This window comes from Coptis chinensis, chromosome 3 (assembly GCF_015680905.1).
Source record: "Coptis chinensis isolate HL-2020 chromosome 3, ASM1568090v1, whole genome shotgun sequence".
NCBI lineage: Eukaryota > Viridiplantae > Streptophyta > Magnoliopsida > Ranunculales > Ranunculaceae > Coptis > Coptis chinensis.
The window spans coordinates 94,905,251-94,917,576 of NC_141458.1; the positions used below are offsets into that span (position 1 = coordinate 94,905,251).

The following is a 12,326-nucleotide window of genomic DNA, read 5'->3' on the forward strand; positions in this document are numbered from 1 at the left end:
TCTCCTGAAATGCATCATTGTTTTCTTCCACCACGCAGCACCAAATGCATCTTCCAAGCCATAAATTTTATTGATGAAAGTTTAAATTTGTTGTTTTTATTGACATGAATTAAACAAGCATAAATAAAACATGACTATTTTATTGATGAAAGTTTCAAAAAGAAGTTTGTACTTAAAGAAATCAAGTATGGGTCTAATGGCTCACGTATGGGATGCATATTCTATTGATGATCAACGAGTTAGCCTTTTGGATCGTCATTTTTTTTTACCGGCGTTAGGAAGTCTCTAAAATTACAAATGATCCGTCATAAAAACGTGAGTAGAACACATCTTCTTATCCCCAATAACATTTTTGAATTTCTCCTTCATCTGTTCTCGTCTCTTTTCTCTTTCTCTCAATTGAAACTCCCCAAGGACAATTTAGTAATAACAAAGAAAACAATGTCATGTAATAAAAAACTATTTCTAATATTGGGCTTAAAAAAAGGGGAACGTGAATGGCAGTCATTCAATCAAGCAAAAGCAACGGTTAAGACTTAAGACAACCCACCTCTTTCCTCTTTTTTCTCCCCCTATTTATATTTATTATTCCTCTCGTTCTCGATCTGCTTCATTTCATTTCATTTAACCAAACCAAATCTCCCTCACAACACAAAACAAATAATAATAAAAAAATGTCGTGGCAAACATACGTCGATGATCATTTGATGTGTGAGATTGAAGGCAATCATCTCACTTCTGCTGCTATCATTGGTCACGATGGTAGCGTTTGGGCTCAAAGCGCTAACTTCCCTCAGGTTGTTATCTCTCATTCTTTTTATATATTAAATTGTTTATTCATGTATGATTAGATCTATTTAATTAGTCATCTTATTCATTGTTAGATTTGATCTGTGATAATGTTTTGCGATTGAAGAATGGGAGGTTTACTTAGAGGCACACATTAGAAAATGAATAGATATCTGGAATTAGATACATATAAATCTGTAATTATAAAAAGAAAATAATATTTAGCGGGCGTGCGCGCTTTTTGTGCTTTTTATAGAATAGAATTTCAAGTTGTTACATAGAGTCCGTTTGGCAACTAGGATTGGAAACTACGTAATAATAGAATGCAATTAGAATACTTTGGAATGGAATTTGATTCCAACTTTAAAAAAATGTTTGTTTGGGAATGAATAATTATGCTTGTTTCGTTGTCATATTGAATCATCAATTTTGTTAGTCATTTTCTTTTATAAGTTAAATTGATTCTTTCCTTTTAAATAGAATGCAAATAAGGAAATAAAGAAATGAATTGGCCTTGGATTAACAATGGTCCTCTCAAGAATGCAAATAAGGAAATGGATTTTATTTAGAATCCAATTCAAAGCCATCCAAACAGCCGAATTTAGGGTGGTCAGCCAAGAATTCAACCTAATTCTTTTCCTCGAGTCTGATTCTTGGCAAACAAACGCACCTCATAGGTTAAACCTATAATATTAACTTGGGAATTTGTTTTTCAAGGAAAGGGATGGAAATACTTACAAAGAGGTTCAACATACTTTGTAAGTTTTTCCTTTCATTTCCTTGACCATATTCTCTTATATCAGGAAATTTGTTAATCATACTATATGTGATAAATCTAGTTTTGATTACTATGAAATGCAGCTCTTAAGCTTATGCTTTATCTCTTTAGGATCTTGCAAGGCTTTGACTATTGAAAAACTGAAAGAACTAGTTTCATAGCTTAGTGTTCAATAACATTGGTTTACTATCAGTTCACAATTGGAAACCTGTATTATCTCTGTCCATATACTAAGTTTACATTCTAATCATATATGTCTCTTTTTCTGCTTGTATATGTATAGTTCAAGCCTGAGGAGATCACTGGTATTATGACGGATTTTGAAGAACCAGGGTCTCTTGCTCCTACTGGCTTGTATCTGGGGGGTACAAAGTACATGGTTATCCAAGGAGAGGCTGGAGCTGTGATTCGTGGAAAGAAGGTACTGTTCTGTTAAGTTATGCTGTTACATATTGTTATGTTGTTGCGCTTTTAGCCTTTTGGGTAAGACGAAAGTAGTGAGCTACTTAGCTTAACGTGTTTTACCCCTCTCTCTCTCTCTCTCGGACAACTCAGACTTTTCTTTGAGTCAATTCTTCTGTTGAATGATTTGGTGGACCTATTTTTAGTTAAGAACTTTTATATAAGCTTGTGAGGCTATAGCCTCAAGGTGCCATTGTTCAAAAAGTAGTTTATAACGACTGTTTTACTCCGTTAATATTATTGTGTAAGCTTGTGGGGCTATAGACTTAAGGCTCCATCGATCAAAACGGCGTGAGGCGCACCTGTAGGCATAGGCGCTGAATCGCTGATGCATTCCTTCAATTACTGCTCATGCATAATGTCTAATCTAAGACAATAAACAGGAATTTTCAGGATAGACCAGCAGAACTGGTGAGGATTCGTTCCACACTTTTAAGGTGGCATACAATAGTGATTAACCTTGTAAGACAGTAAACATGATTTTTTAGGCTAGAGCAGCAGAACTGGTATCTATATGAGGATTCCTTCCACACTTTTAAGGTAGCATACAACAGTGATCAACCTTGTAAGAGCAGGTTGTACTTTAGGTTTTAGATTTTTCGGTAAATCCATCTCAAAGGCCTGTTTGTTAATTTCAAATGAGAGAATGCCTAATCTAAGACAATAGACAGGATTTTTCAGGCTAGACCAGCAGAACTGGTATAATGTGAGGATTCCTTCCGTACTTTTAAGGTAGCATACAATACAACAGTGATCAACCTTGTAAGACTAGATGGTACTTGAGGTTTAAGATTTTTCGGTACATCCATCTTAAAGGCCTGATAATTTCAAATGTGTGGACACTTGAATGTTTTGATAAAATTGAAGAAGGCACTTGACTGTTAGGTGAAATGTGGAGCAGTAATGCAGAATCAATACTAGTTCATTTTCATGAATAATGCACAGGCTTAGACAATTTTTACTTTTCTTTGTTGGATTATGACATGAAATGATCTGTATTCTGTAGTTGAACTTGGTTTGCTTTGCGGTAAAACCTCACTTAACAGATCATTTACCTTTTATAATTCTGTATCACCTTCTTCTCTATCTTCAATAAAGTTGTAAGAAAAAAAGGATCACCACCAATGGAGCACGTCTTATGAATTTATGCATTGCAATTGAAAGTACACTGTACACATATCAAATAACTTCTGCCTTTTTGAGACCCTAATAGAGAGTAACTATATATATATGTAGATGTTTTTTTTCCCATTTTTCTCAATTCCAACTTATTCTTGATTTTGCTACAATCTTACCATGGAAAGAAAATGCTTGAACATTTTATCTATTTATTTATTTTTTAAACAAGTTTATATCTATTTTTACAGGGATCAGGCGGCGTCACCATAAAGAAGACAAGCCAAGCCCTAGTTTTTGGCGTTTATGATGAGCCTTTGACTCCTGGACAGTGCAACATGATTGTTGAGAGGTTGGGAGATTACCTTATTGATCAGGGCCTGTAGGCCTAACTTGCATAAATGATTTCTTTAATTTTTCCATGGGATGTAATTTTCATCACTTATGATTTATTTGTGTCTTGATTCTGAGTTGGCATCTTCTTCCTTTCTTTTGTGGCCATTAACTGGCAATGGAGTTGTTGCAGACAATAACTTTGTGAAAACTATCTGTTTCTATTGTCATCATAGGATCAACTTGATCTTGCATTCCCTTGTATTCGTTTGCACTTTCTTGAATAGCTACAACTATTTGAACTGAATCGCTTTCGAGTCTTGTTGGTTTTTGGGCTTTGTACCTTTATCATGAGTTTTCCAGTTTGATTCCAGTGATGAATTTGCTGTGACATGTTTGAAATTAATTTTGACTGGATTGGTTTGCTTGTCTTTCGGAATGTGATTCTTTGCAAGTGGTATTCTGGTTTCATTGTGGTGATATTTTTAGACAAAGTTGTAACTAGAGATATTTCACTCGAGTTTATCAAAAAAATAACAGTAAAAAAAGATATTTCACTCAAGTTGTAATTCAATTTGTGGTAGATGCTAGAGAGTAGAGTTATCTCGTTGCTAAAACACGACATAAGTTGGAATGGATTTGTAGCCTGGTTTTTCTAAGAGAAAGGAGAGGCCTTCTGAGTTGTGGATCTCATTTCTTGAGGAATGCTACAGAGGTATATTACGTAGGTAGAGTGAAGTATTTCTCACAAAAAACAAAGCTTTCCCCACTTTCGTTTTTATTCAAAGAAATAAACAAAAACTAGAGATCTTAGCCACTCAGCATTTGGAAGCTGCAGACCTGCAGTCAAAAATATTTTCACAGCCTTTCAGAGTCCATAACAAGCGTGCATTTTGCCCAACGTATTTTCCACTCTCCACTGTTTGGAAGAGCGCTCAGTAACACCAACCATAAGACCTTACTTCTACCAAAAAACAGAACATGAGAAGGCGTGGGCAGGGAGAGACCGTAATTTCTGATATCTGGTCAAGGGTGGAGGCTAATCCTAATTGAGCTTTAATGCAGGTTCGAAGGACGCAAAAGTAGTGCAAAACACTCGAGCCTACATTTTGCAAATAGTCTACTAACCAACTGAACACTGACCAGTCCTCCTTTTAGGATTTAATTTCCACGATAAATTGCCTACTGATACACCAATTGATATCTTTAAAAATACGCAAACAAATACTTCACGACTTGTCTTGTACCAGTACAATTCGGCAAATGATATCAAATGAGATGGAGATTTGAAAGTAGCTTTCTAAAAACATAATAATGCAATTACTATTAGTGTGGAATGTTCGTTCATTGTCTGTTTTAAATTGATACAAATAGATTCATTTACTATAATGGTCTTTACTCTTTACTTCTTTAGTCAATAATCAAACACCTTTCTGAAGTAACGATCGAAAAGCTTTTAGCATCGATCAACTGAGTTATAATAGTCCACAGAGTTGTTGACACACTGGTTGATACGCGATACAGTGAACACTGAACAGAGTTGGGAAGTTGACATTGTAGATACTTTTAATTAAGAAACCTTAAATCTCAATACACTGGTTGATCGATACACTCGTACATAAATAAAACACTCGAAAAATAAACCAAATTAAACAACATGACAGAAAATACAGATAATGACAAAGCACATATATGTTTACTTTTTCTCTAGAACGCAAGTTATCTTCTCCTACTTTGAACTGTATTTGTAGCCCAAAGCGCTGCACCATAGATCACAACATTCCCATCACCTTGAGCAATCAAACGGTAATTGTTCGGTCCACGGGCGCTATTGCTAGTCCATATAACATCAGTACCACTTAAGATCACAAGGTTCCCATTGTTCTGTAAGGTAGCCCGACATATCGTAGCCCTTCGATTAGTTCGGGAACTCCAAAGTGCCCTAGTTCGGTTCGCATACAAGACAAGGTTACAATCTGCTTGCATTATGAACCTATAAGGACCACTCTCAATAAATTCGCCAGCGTTCAAGGTTTCACCACTGAAGAGAATATCTTCAGAAACTGCACCACTGATGGACAAGAAAACAATCAAAAGAGCTGCTAGCATGTTGAATTTACGTGCTATAGTTTCTGTGTTGATGGATGTAGCAGAATAGCAGATACAGCAAGGGGAGAAGAAGATCGAATTTATATATGGGTTTCCTTTATTTATTTGTGGGTTGTTATTATGTGCATGGGGTACGCCGGTACGGTACTATTTATAGTTGTGAACAACTTTCACAACTGGACATTAATATGACTTCAATCGTTCAACGTTCAGTATGGAATTATGCATGCTGCCAGCTGCCCGCGCTGGCTGCGCTGTGAACATTTGACATTTTGTCGTTGAAAAGTCAGAAGGAATTTAATAGATCGAATTTCTTGTTTTATTTGGACTTTTGATTGTTGACTTTGGTGGCGTCAGTATTGGTTGAAATTTTGATAAGTCAGCACTCAGCAGTACTTCTAATAAGTTAGTAGTTTTTACTGTTTTAGTACTCTTTCCATATGCCCCACAAGGCCACAATCCCACAATCCCACATCGTAGTATCGTACTATTTTCAAGTCAGTTGTGAATGTACACACGACATATACGCTGGAAGGCCAAGTTGGACGAACCGTCGCCCTGTTGGTCACTGCCTCACTGGTGTTACAAAGAGAAAATGGATGTTTTTGCAAAGTCTTGATCCGCATTCTGGAGGAGGGAGGTAGTAATGTAGTATCAAGATATTCGTCTTAAAAAAACGCAAGCTTTTTTTGTAATCAACTTCCAAGAATTAAAAGAAAAAAATAAAATAATTAAAATAAAAACTAGTGTTGAAAATGGTCTCAGAGTAAGCTATTATATTTAGCCTAAACGACCCATTTGCTCTACATTATTTAAGTATGTATCCAGATATAATCATCATATATATACATGTAAGGAGGTGTGTACGTTAAAATATTTGGTATAATTTCATATGGAATATTTACAGTCTTGCAGTATAGACGTGTGGTATAAAAGTTTTTGGGCCACTTGACTAAATGCTAATTGGAGTGCGTTGATTCAATGGAGGCCAAATTTTTTAAGAGAATACTGATTTGTTATATTCATTAGAGATCTTAGGCGCTCTGCACTTATGAGTTTGCAATCGAACATATTTTGAAAAGCCTTACAGAGTCCAAATATAAATGTGCATTTTGCCTAACAATGTGAGTGTGTGAAACATTTCACTCTTACTGGTCTTAGACCATGGAAAAGCATTAAGCCAATAATTAGTACCAACTGCTATCAACACGAAAGGAACCGTACCTCTGGTTACATGAGAAAGCGGGATCAGTAGTTTGTCTACTGATGTATAACTTGATCTTTTCAATAAAAAGTAAGTGAAGAGATAATTTGCAACTCTAAAATGTACCACAGATTTATCAACAGGCCAGGTTTTATGTTTTTTAAATCTCCTGGATATTATGATTTACAAGTTTATGAGTTATGATTTGGCTTTTAGCAAAAAAAAAAAAAAAAAAAAAAAAGGATTTTTAGTAAACTAACAATTAGGAAAAAAAAAAAAAAAAAAAAGTCAATTTAGGTTGATTGTGTTTTTTTGTGTGTATTAAGGGAGAAGACCCTAATTTCCCCATCTAGTTGGGGGAAATCCTAATTGGCTCATCTAGCAGGAGGGTAATACTAGTTAACCCAAAAAAAAAAAAAAACCTGCATTATATTGGTTTCCAGCAGTACCTTGGCCAACTCCAAATGCCATCCATCTGCCGTAATTAATGGATGTGATATTATTCTCGTTCAAGCAAAGCCTCTCAACTGTCGTGCGCCATTTCACACATCAAAGGTTGGTGTAACTTTGCATTGGAGGGCTCGGGCAGTATGGTTATCAGTTAAGTCAAGAGCTACTTGGATCACAACAGCATGGAGAGAAGTCAATATAGGGGCAGACAAGTGTGCTAGACATGGTGCGAATTTGGACAATGGAGTGAGTGTGTGATTGGAATGTGGGATGCAAGACCAAGATTTCTGGCCAACATCGAAAATCAGCATAGCAACTATTACCATTTTGTTAAGACTTTAGCAATCAAACAACTTTGCATAAGTAGTAAAAAGCAGTATTTAACGTCAATAACACAAATCTGTAGATATATCATTGACTTGTCACTATAAAAAAAGCGCTTCTTGCGGCAAGGAGTTTGCCGCGGCCATCGATTTGGAGGCAAAAAGTCACCTTTTGCGGCGGCCATACTTCATTCACTGACTTAGTGATCGTGGATGGATTTCAAATCAATTCACTTGATTTATTGAGACACATAATATATATATAGAACAGTATACTCGCAACACAATCAAAAACAGACACCATGATGTAGAAGGTACAAATTAAACGACAAAACACATGTTTAGGCTTGCGCGGTCTTCAGAGTAATCTTCTCCTACTCTGAACAGTATTTGTAGCCCAAAGAGCCGCACCATATATCACAACATTCCCATCACCTTGAACAATCAAGCGATAGTTGTTTGGTCCACGCGCACTCCGGCTATTCCACACAACATTATTACCAGGACCACTTAAGATCACCAGGTTCCCATCGTTCTGTAAGATAGCCCGACAAGATGTGCCCCTTCCATTAGTTGCGGAATTCCAAAGTGCCCTATTACGGTTCATATACAACACAAGATTACAATCTCCTTGCATTATGAACCTATACGGACCATTCTCAATAAATTCGTTAGCATTCAGGGTTTCACCACTGAAGAGAAGATCTTCCGATACTGCGCCATTGATGGACAAAAAAACAAGCAAAAGAGCTGCTAGCAAGTTGAACTTACGTGCCATAGTTTGTGTATATATGCTTATTGCTGATGGATCTAGCAGATTATCTGATTATCAGATTATGTATGTATAAGATACAGAATGGGCAGAAAGAAGGATTTTGTGAATTGCATATTGTGCATGGTGTTCTACTTATAGGAGTGTTATGAGATGTGAATTGGAACGAACTGTGAGCATTATAATATTAATATGACTTTAAGGTATGCATAATGCATGCTAGATTGGCATGGTATTTGAGAGTTGTTAAGCTGTGAACTTCTGACTTTGAAAAGTCAGAAGCAATAGAATTCCAATTATTTGGACTGGTTGACTGTTTCTGGCGTCTGTACTTACCAGCTAATAAAGCAAAGTATACAGTTCGGCGGAAAAAAAAAACCAAAGTATACGAAATGGATAAAGCAAAATATACAGAGAGAAAATGGATGTTTTTGCAAAGTCTTGATCCGCATTCTGGATGAGAGGGATAAGGGGGTTTTCTTAGGGAGGTAGTAATGTAGTTGTAGTGGACGTATTCGTGACGTAGGATGTTACATATGGCAAGGGGGACGTATGCTGAGTAGTGAAGAGGATACATGATGTAGTGGATCAGGTCCGCGGTAACCTAATTGCCGAGAACTGCCATATATAGATAGGGACAGATGGAGAAGAGAGGAGCATGAGATGGGAAGCGAAACCAGATGGAGAGGGAAGTTATGTGGCAAAGGGGCGTATGCTGAGTAGTGAAGAGAAGACAGGATGTAGCGGATTAGGTCCGTGGTAACCTAACTGCCGAGAACTGCCCTATATAGATAGGGACAGGTGGAGAGGAGATGAAGGAGATGGGGAGAGATGAACGAACGAGAGGAAGAGGGAAGTTAGAGGAAAGATAGTAGATAAAGAGAAGAGAGAGAAAAACAAAAGAGGAGAAAAAAAAAAAAAAAAAAGAGAGAGAGAGAGAATACCCTAAGAGAAGTGAGTTCATAAGTTGTAATATTTGAGTATACATTTGGCATTGTCTGTGGAGAACAAGTTAGCAAAATGACCACTATAGCAAAAAGAGGAGTAGGAAGACCTAGGAAAGAGGCAGTGTGAGAAGAGGTAGAGGAAGCAGCGAGTGTAGAGGTGGAAGGAGTAGGGGAAGAAGAGATATCGGATGTGGCGGCAGACGCCACTAGACTTCTTCAGGAGAATATAGTGAGGCTGAGGAACGAGAACGATGAGTTGAGAAAAGAAAGGGAGACCACACAGGGGGAAACCGAGCAGGGGGATCAACGAGGCAGTGAAATGGAAGGGGAGAATGAGGGATATCCGCCCATGGGCACGGAACCAACAGTGGGCATCACGCTGGAGGTTGTACAGGCGATGATTGAGAAAGATAGGGAAGTGAATCGCATAGCAGAAAGAGCGAACCAAAGTGCTGCACAGAAAAAAGTTGCAAGTCTCAATAAGAATCCATTGGCAGATTCGATATGGAATTCAAAAGTGCCTAAGAGGTTCAACCAGCCAAGGTTTGAAAGGTATGATGGTAAAGGAGACCTGACAGATCATCTGCATCACTTCCGGCAACAAATGCCATTATAGCAGGAAAGTAAGTACGATGGACTCCGATGCATGATGTTCCCTGCCAGTCTTAAGGGGGGAGCCTCAGATTGGTATTACAGGTTGGCTTCGAGGAGCATCAGTGGATTTGAAGAGCTAGAGCGCTTTTGTTGATCACTTCATACACCAGAAAAGGAGGGTGGTAGATATCACGACTCTATTCAATATCAAGCAGAGGTCAGCGGAATCATTAAGGGAGTTTTTGTGTAGGTTCAAGGAAGAGACACTAAGAGTGGAAAATTTAGATGAGCATACCGCGGTTATAGCATTCCAGCACGGCTTGAGGTTGGGAACTAGGGTTCACGAGTCGGTGTCCAAGATAGAAATCACCACACTGCATACTCTATACCCAAAGGTAGAAAAATACATACGATATGAGGTAATGAGGACATAATGCAGAGGACTGCAAAGGAACAGAAGAGATCGGGGAAAACAATGTAGGTGGTGGATCGAGATGACCCAAAGGATAAGAGTAGAAAAGAAGACAGAGAAAGGGTATCATACAGAGGGGAAAATAGAGGACCAGAGAGGACTGGGGATCATGATAGGAGGGATATCCTAGAAAGGAAGCCATACTGCGAGATAGAGCCAACTCCGCTTAACAGGCCGTTAGAGGAGATCTTGCCGTTAATTAAGGGGCGGCAGTTTTATGAGGGTCCGCGAAATACTCCGGGTGAGATAGAGGGGAAACCATTTTGCGAATATCATCAAATCAGGAACCACGCTACTAAGAAATGTTATGCTTTGAAGTGGTTGGTGGAAAGGATGATTGAGAAAGGTATGCTGAGGGAATTTGTCACTGAAGTTCGTCAAGCCGAGAGAGTGTTGGCTCGGCTAGAATCTTAGGAACTATCAATGTCATTTTTAGTGGGGAAACACTTGGGAGAAATGCACACAGAGACAAGATTAGAAAGACGGCAAGTTTGCGGCAGGTTAATGAAGTGGCGAGCATACCACGGTTAGTCAGTGGAACCGCGACGGGGGAGGAAATTATAATGTTCACTCCAAAGGACCTCGAGGCGGTCCTTTCACCGCATGAGGATGCATTGGTGATCACTATAGTGATGGGAAACTATTTGGTGAAGAGGGTGTTGATAGACTGTGGAAGTTCAGTGGATTTGTTATTCAAAGGGGCCATGGAGGAAATGAACATCGACAGAGATCAGTTGAAGGCCCCTCAAACAAATTTGTTTGGTTTCAATGGCAGTATGACTGAGCCTATGAGGGAACTTGGTATTACTTGTAACAGCCGGTCCGACGACTGTATTTACAAGATTCATGGTAGTGGACACAAACTCCCAATATAATGCAATTTTAGGGAGACGATGGATCCATGAAATGAAGGCAATTCCCTCAACCTATTACAAGGTGATTCGCTTCCCCACCAATGGGGGGATATATGAAATTAGAGGGGATCAAGTGGCCTCGCAAAATATCTATCAGGTAACCATGAAAAATATGGTCCGAGGAACGAAAAGAGAGGGAGCAACCAGAGAACAAGGAGCGGCATAGCAATTACAGGATGCGGCCATGAAAGCAGTATATGAGCCTCCACCGGGCCTAAAACTTTAGATGAGATTGAAATAGTGAACCTGGGGGTAGGAGACGAGGAGAAATTTACGTCAGTGGGGTATGAATTGCCGGATGAATGGAAAGTGAAGCTGATACAGCTTTTGACAGAGAATAAGGATATATTTGCATGGGTGATAGAGGATATAATAGGGTTAGACCCAGAGTTAGCCTGTCATTGCTTGCATATGAATGAAGATGCGAAGCCAGTCAGACAGAAAATGAGAAGTGTGAGACCTAAGTATGCTGAGGGGATCCACGAAGAGGTTGAAGGGAGCCGGGATAATTAGGGATGTAGAGTTTACTGATTGGTTGTTCAATGTGGTCGTGGTTCCAAAAAAGAATGGCAAAGTCAGGATGTGCGTTAACTTCACGGACGTAAACAAAGAATGTCCTAAGGATTGCTTCCCTATGCCTCGGGTGGATGAACTAGTAGACAGAACGACAGGGTTCAAAATATTTTCTTTTATGGACGCGTCCATGGGATACAATCAAGTCGCGATGTTCGGCTCGGATAAGGAGAAAACAACCTTCGTGGTGGAAGGTGGTACTTACTGCTATACGAGGATGCCTTTTGGCTTAAAGAATGTTGGGGCCACCTTTCAGCGGTTAGGAGAAAAGATGTTTGAAGGCAAGATTCAAAAGGGCATGGAGATATATATTGACGACATAGTGGAAAAAAACATGTCCGAAGAGGAACACTTAGAGGGTGTTCAAGAAACATTTCTCATACTACGGAGGCATAAACTCAAACTCAACCCCGAAAAATGCACATTTGGGGTAACTTTAGGAAAATTCTTGGGGTACATAGTCACACACCGCGGAATAGAGGCGAATCCC

The 12,326-nt window shown here is 38.7% G+C and overlaps 3 protein-coding genes across 3 annotated transcripts; 1 reads left to right on the plus strand and 2 right to left on the minus strand.

Moving 5' to 3' along the window:
* The first annotated feature begins 482 nt into the window (after nucleotides 1–482).
* LOC147511809 (profilin-1-like) lies at nucleotides 483–3,785 on the plus strand. Its single transcript, XM_086603444.1, has 3 exons — nucleotides 483–797; nucleotides 1,851–1,988; nucleotides 3,397–3,785. Exons 1-3 carry the CDS (start codon nucleotides 675–677, stop codon nucleotides 3,529–3,531), a joined length of 396 nt encoding a protein of 131 aa, XP_086459570.1. The 5' UTR covers nucleotides 483–674; the 3' UTR covers nucleotides 3,532–3,785.
* Nucleotides 3,786–5,197: 1,412 nt separating this feature from the next.
* LOC147511810 (mannose-specific lectin-like) lies at nucleotides 5,198–5,587 on the minus strand. The gene has a single exon (XM_086598571.1). It carries the CDS (start codon nucleotides 5,585–5,587, stop codon nucleotides 5,198–5,200), a length of 390 nt encoding a protein of 129 aa, XP_086454697.1.
* A 2,335-nt stretch (nucleotides 5,588–7,922) lies between these two features.
* LOC147511811 (mannose-specific lectin-like) lies at nucleotides 7,923–8,342 on the minus strand. Its single transcript, XM_086598572.1, has one exon. The coding sequence runs from the start codon at nucleotides 8,340–8,342 to the stop codon at nucleotides 7,923–7,925; it is 420 nt and encodes a 139-aa protein (XP_086454698.1).
* Between the last annotated feature and the right edge of the window lie 3,984 nt (nucleotides 8,343–12,326).

Bases quoted from the DNA above. Each gene is read 5' to 3' on its own strand.
- LOC147511809 (XM_086603444.1), top strand. From the start codon at position 675: ATGTCGTGGCAAACATACGTCGATGATCATTTGATGTGTGAGATTGAA. The intron at 798-1,850 runs GTTGTTATCTCT...GTATATGTATAG, and splicing joins AAAGCGCTAACTTCCCTCAG to TTCAAGCCTGAGGAGATCAC. The intron at 1,989-3,396 runs GTACTGTTCTGT...CTATTTTTACAG, and splicing joins CTGTGATTCGTGGAAAGAAG to GGATCAGGCGGCGTCACCAT.
- LOC147511811 (XM_086598572.1), bottom strand. From the start codon at position 8,342: ATGGCACGTAAGTTCAACTTGCTAGCAGCTCTTTTGCTTGTTTTTTTG.
- LOC147511810 (XM_086598571.1), bottom strand. From the start codon at position 5,587: ATGCTAGCAGCTCTTTTGATTGTTTTCTTGTCCATCAGTGGTGCAGTT.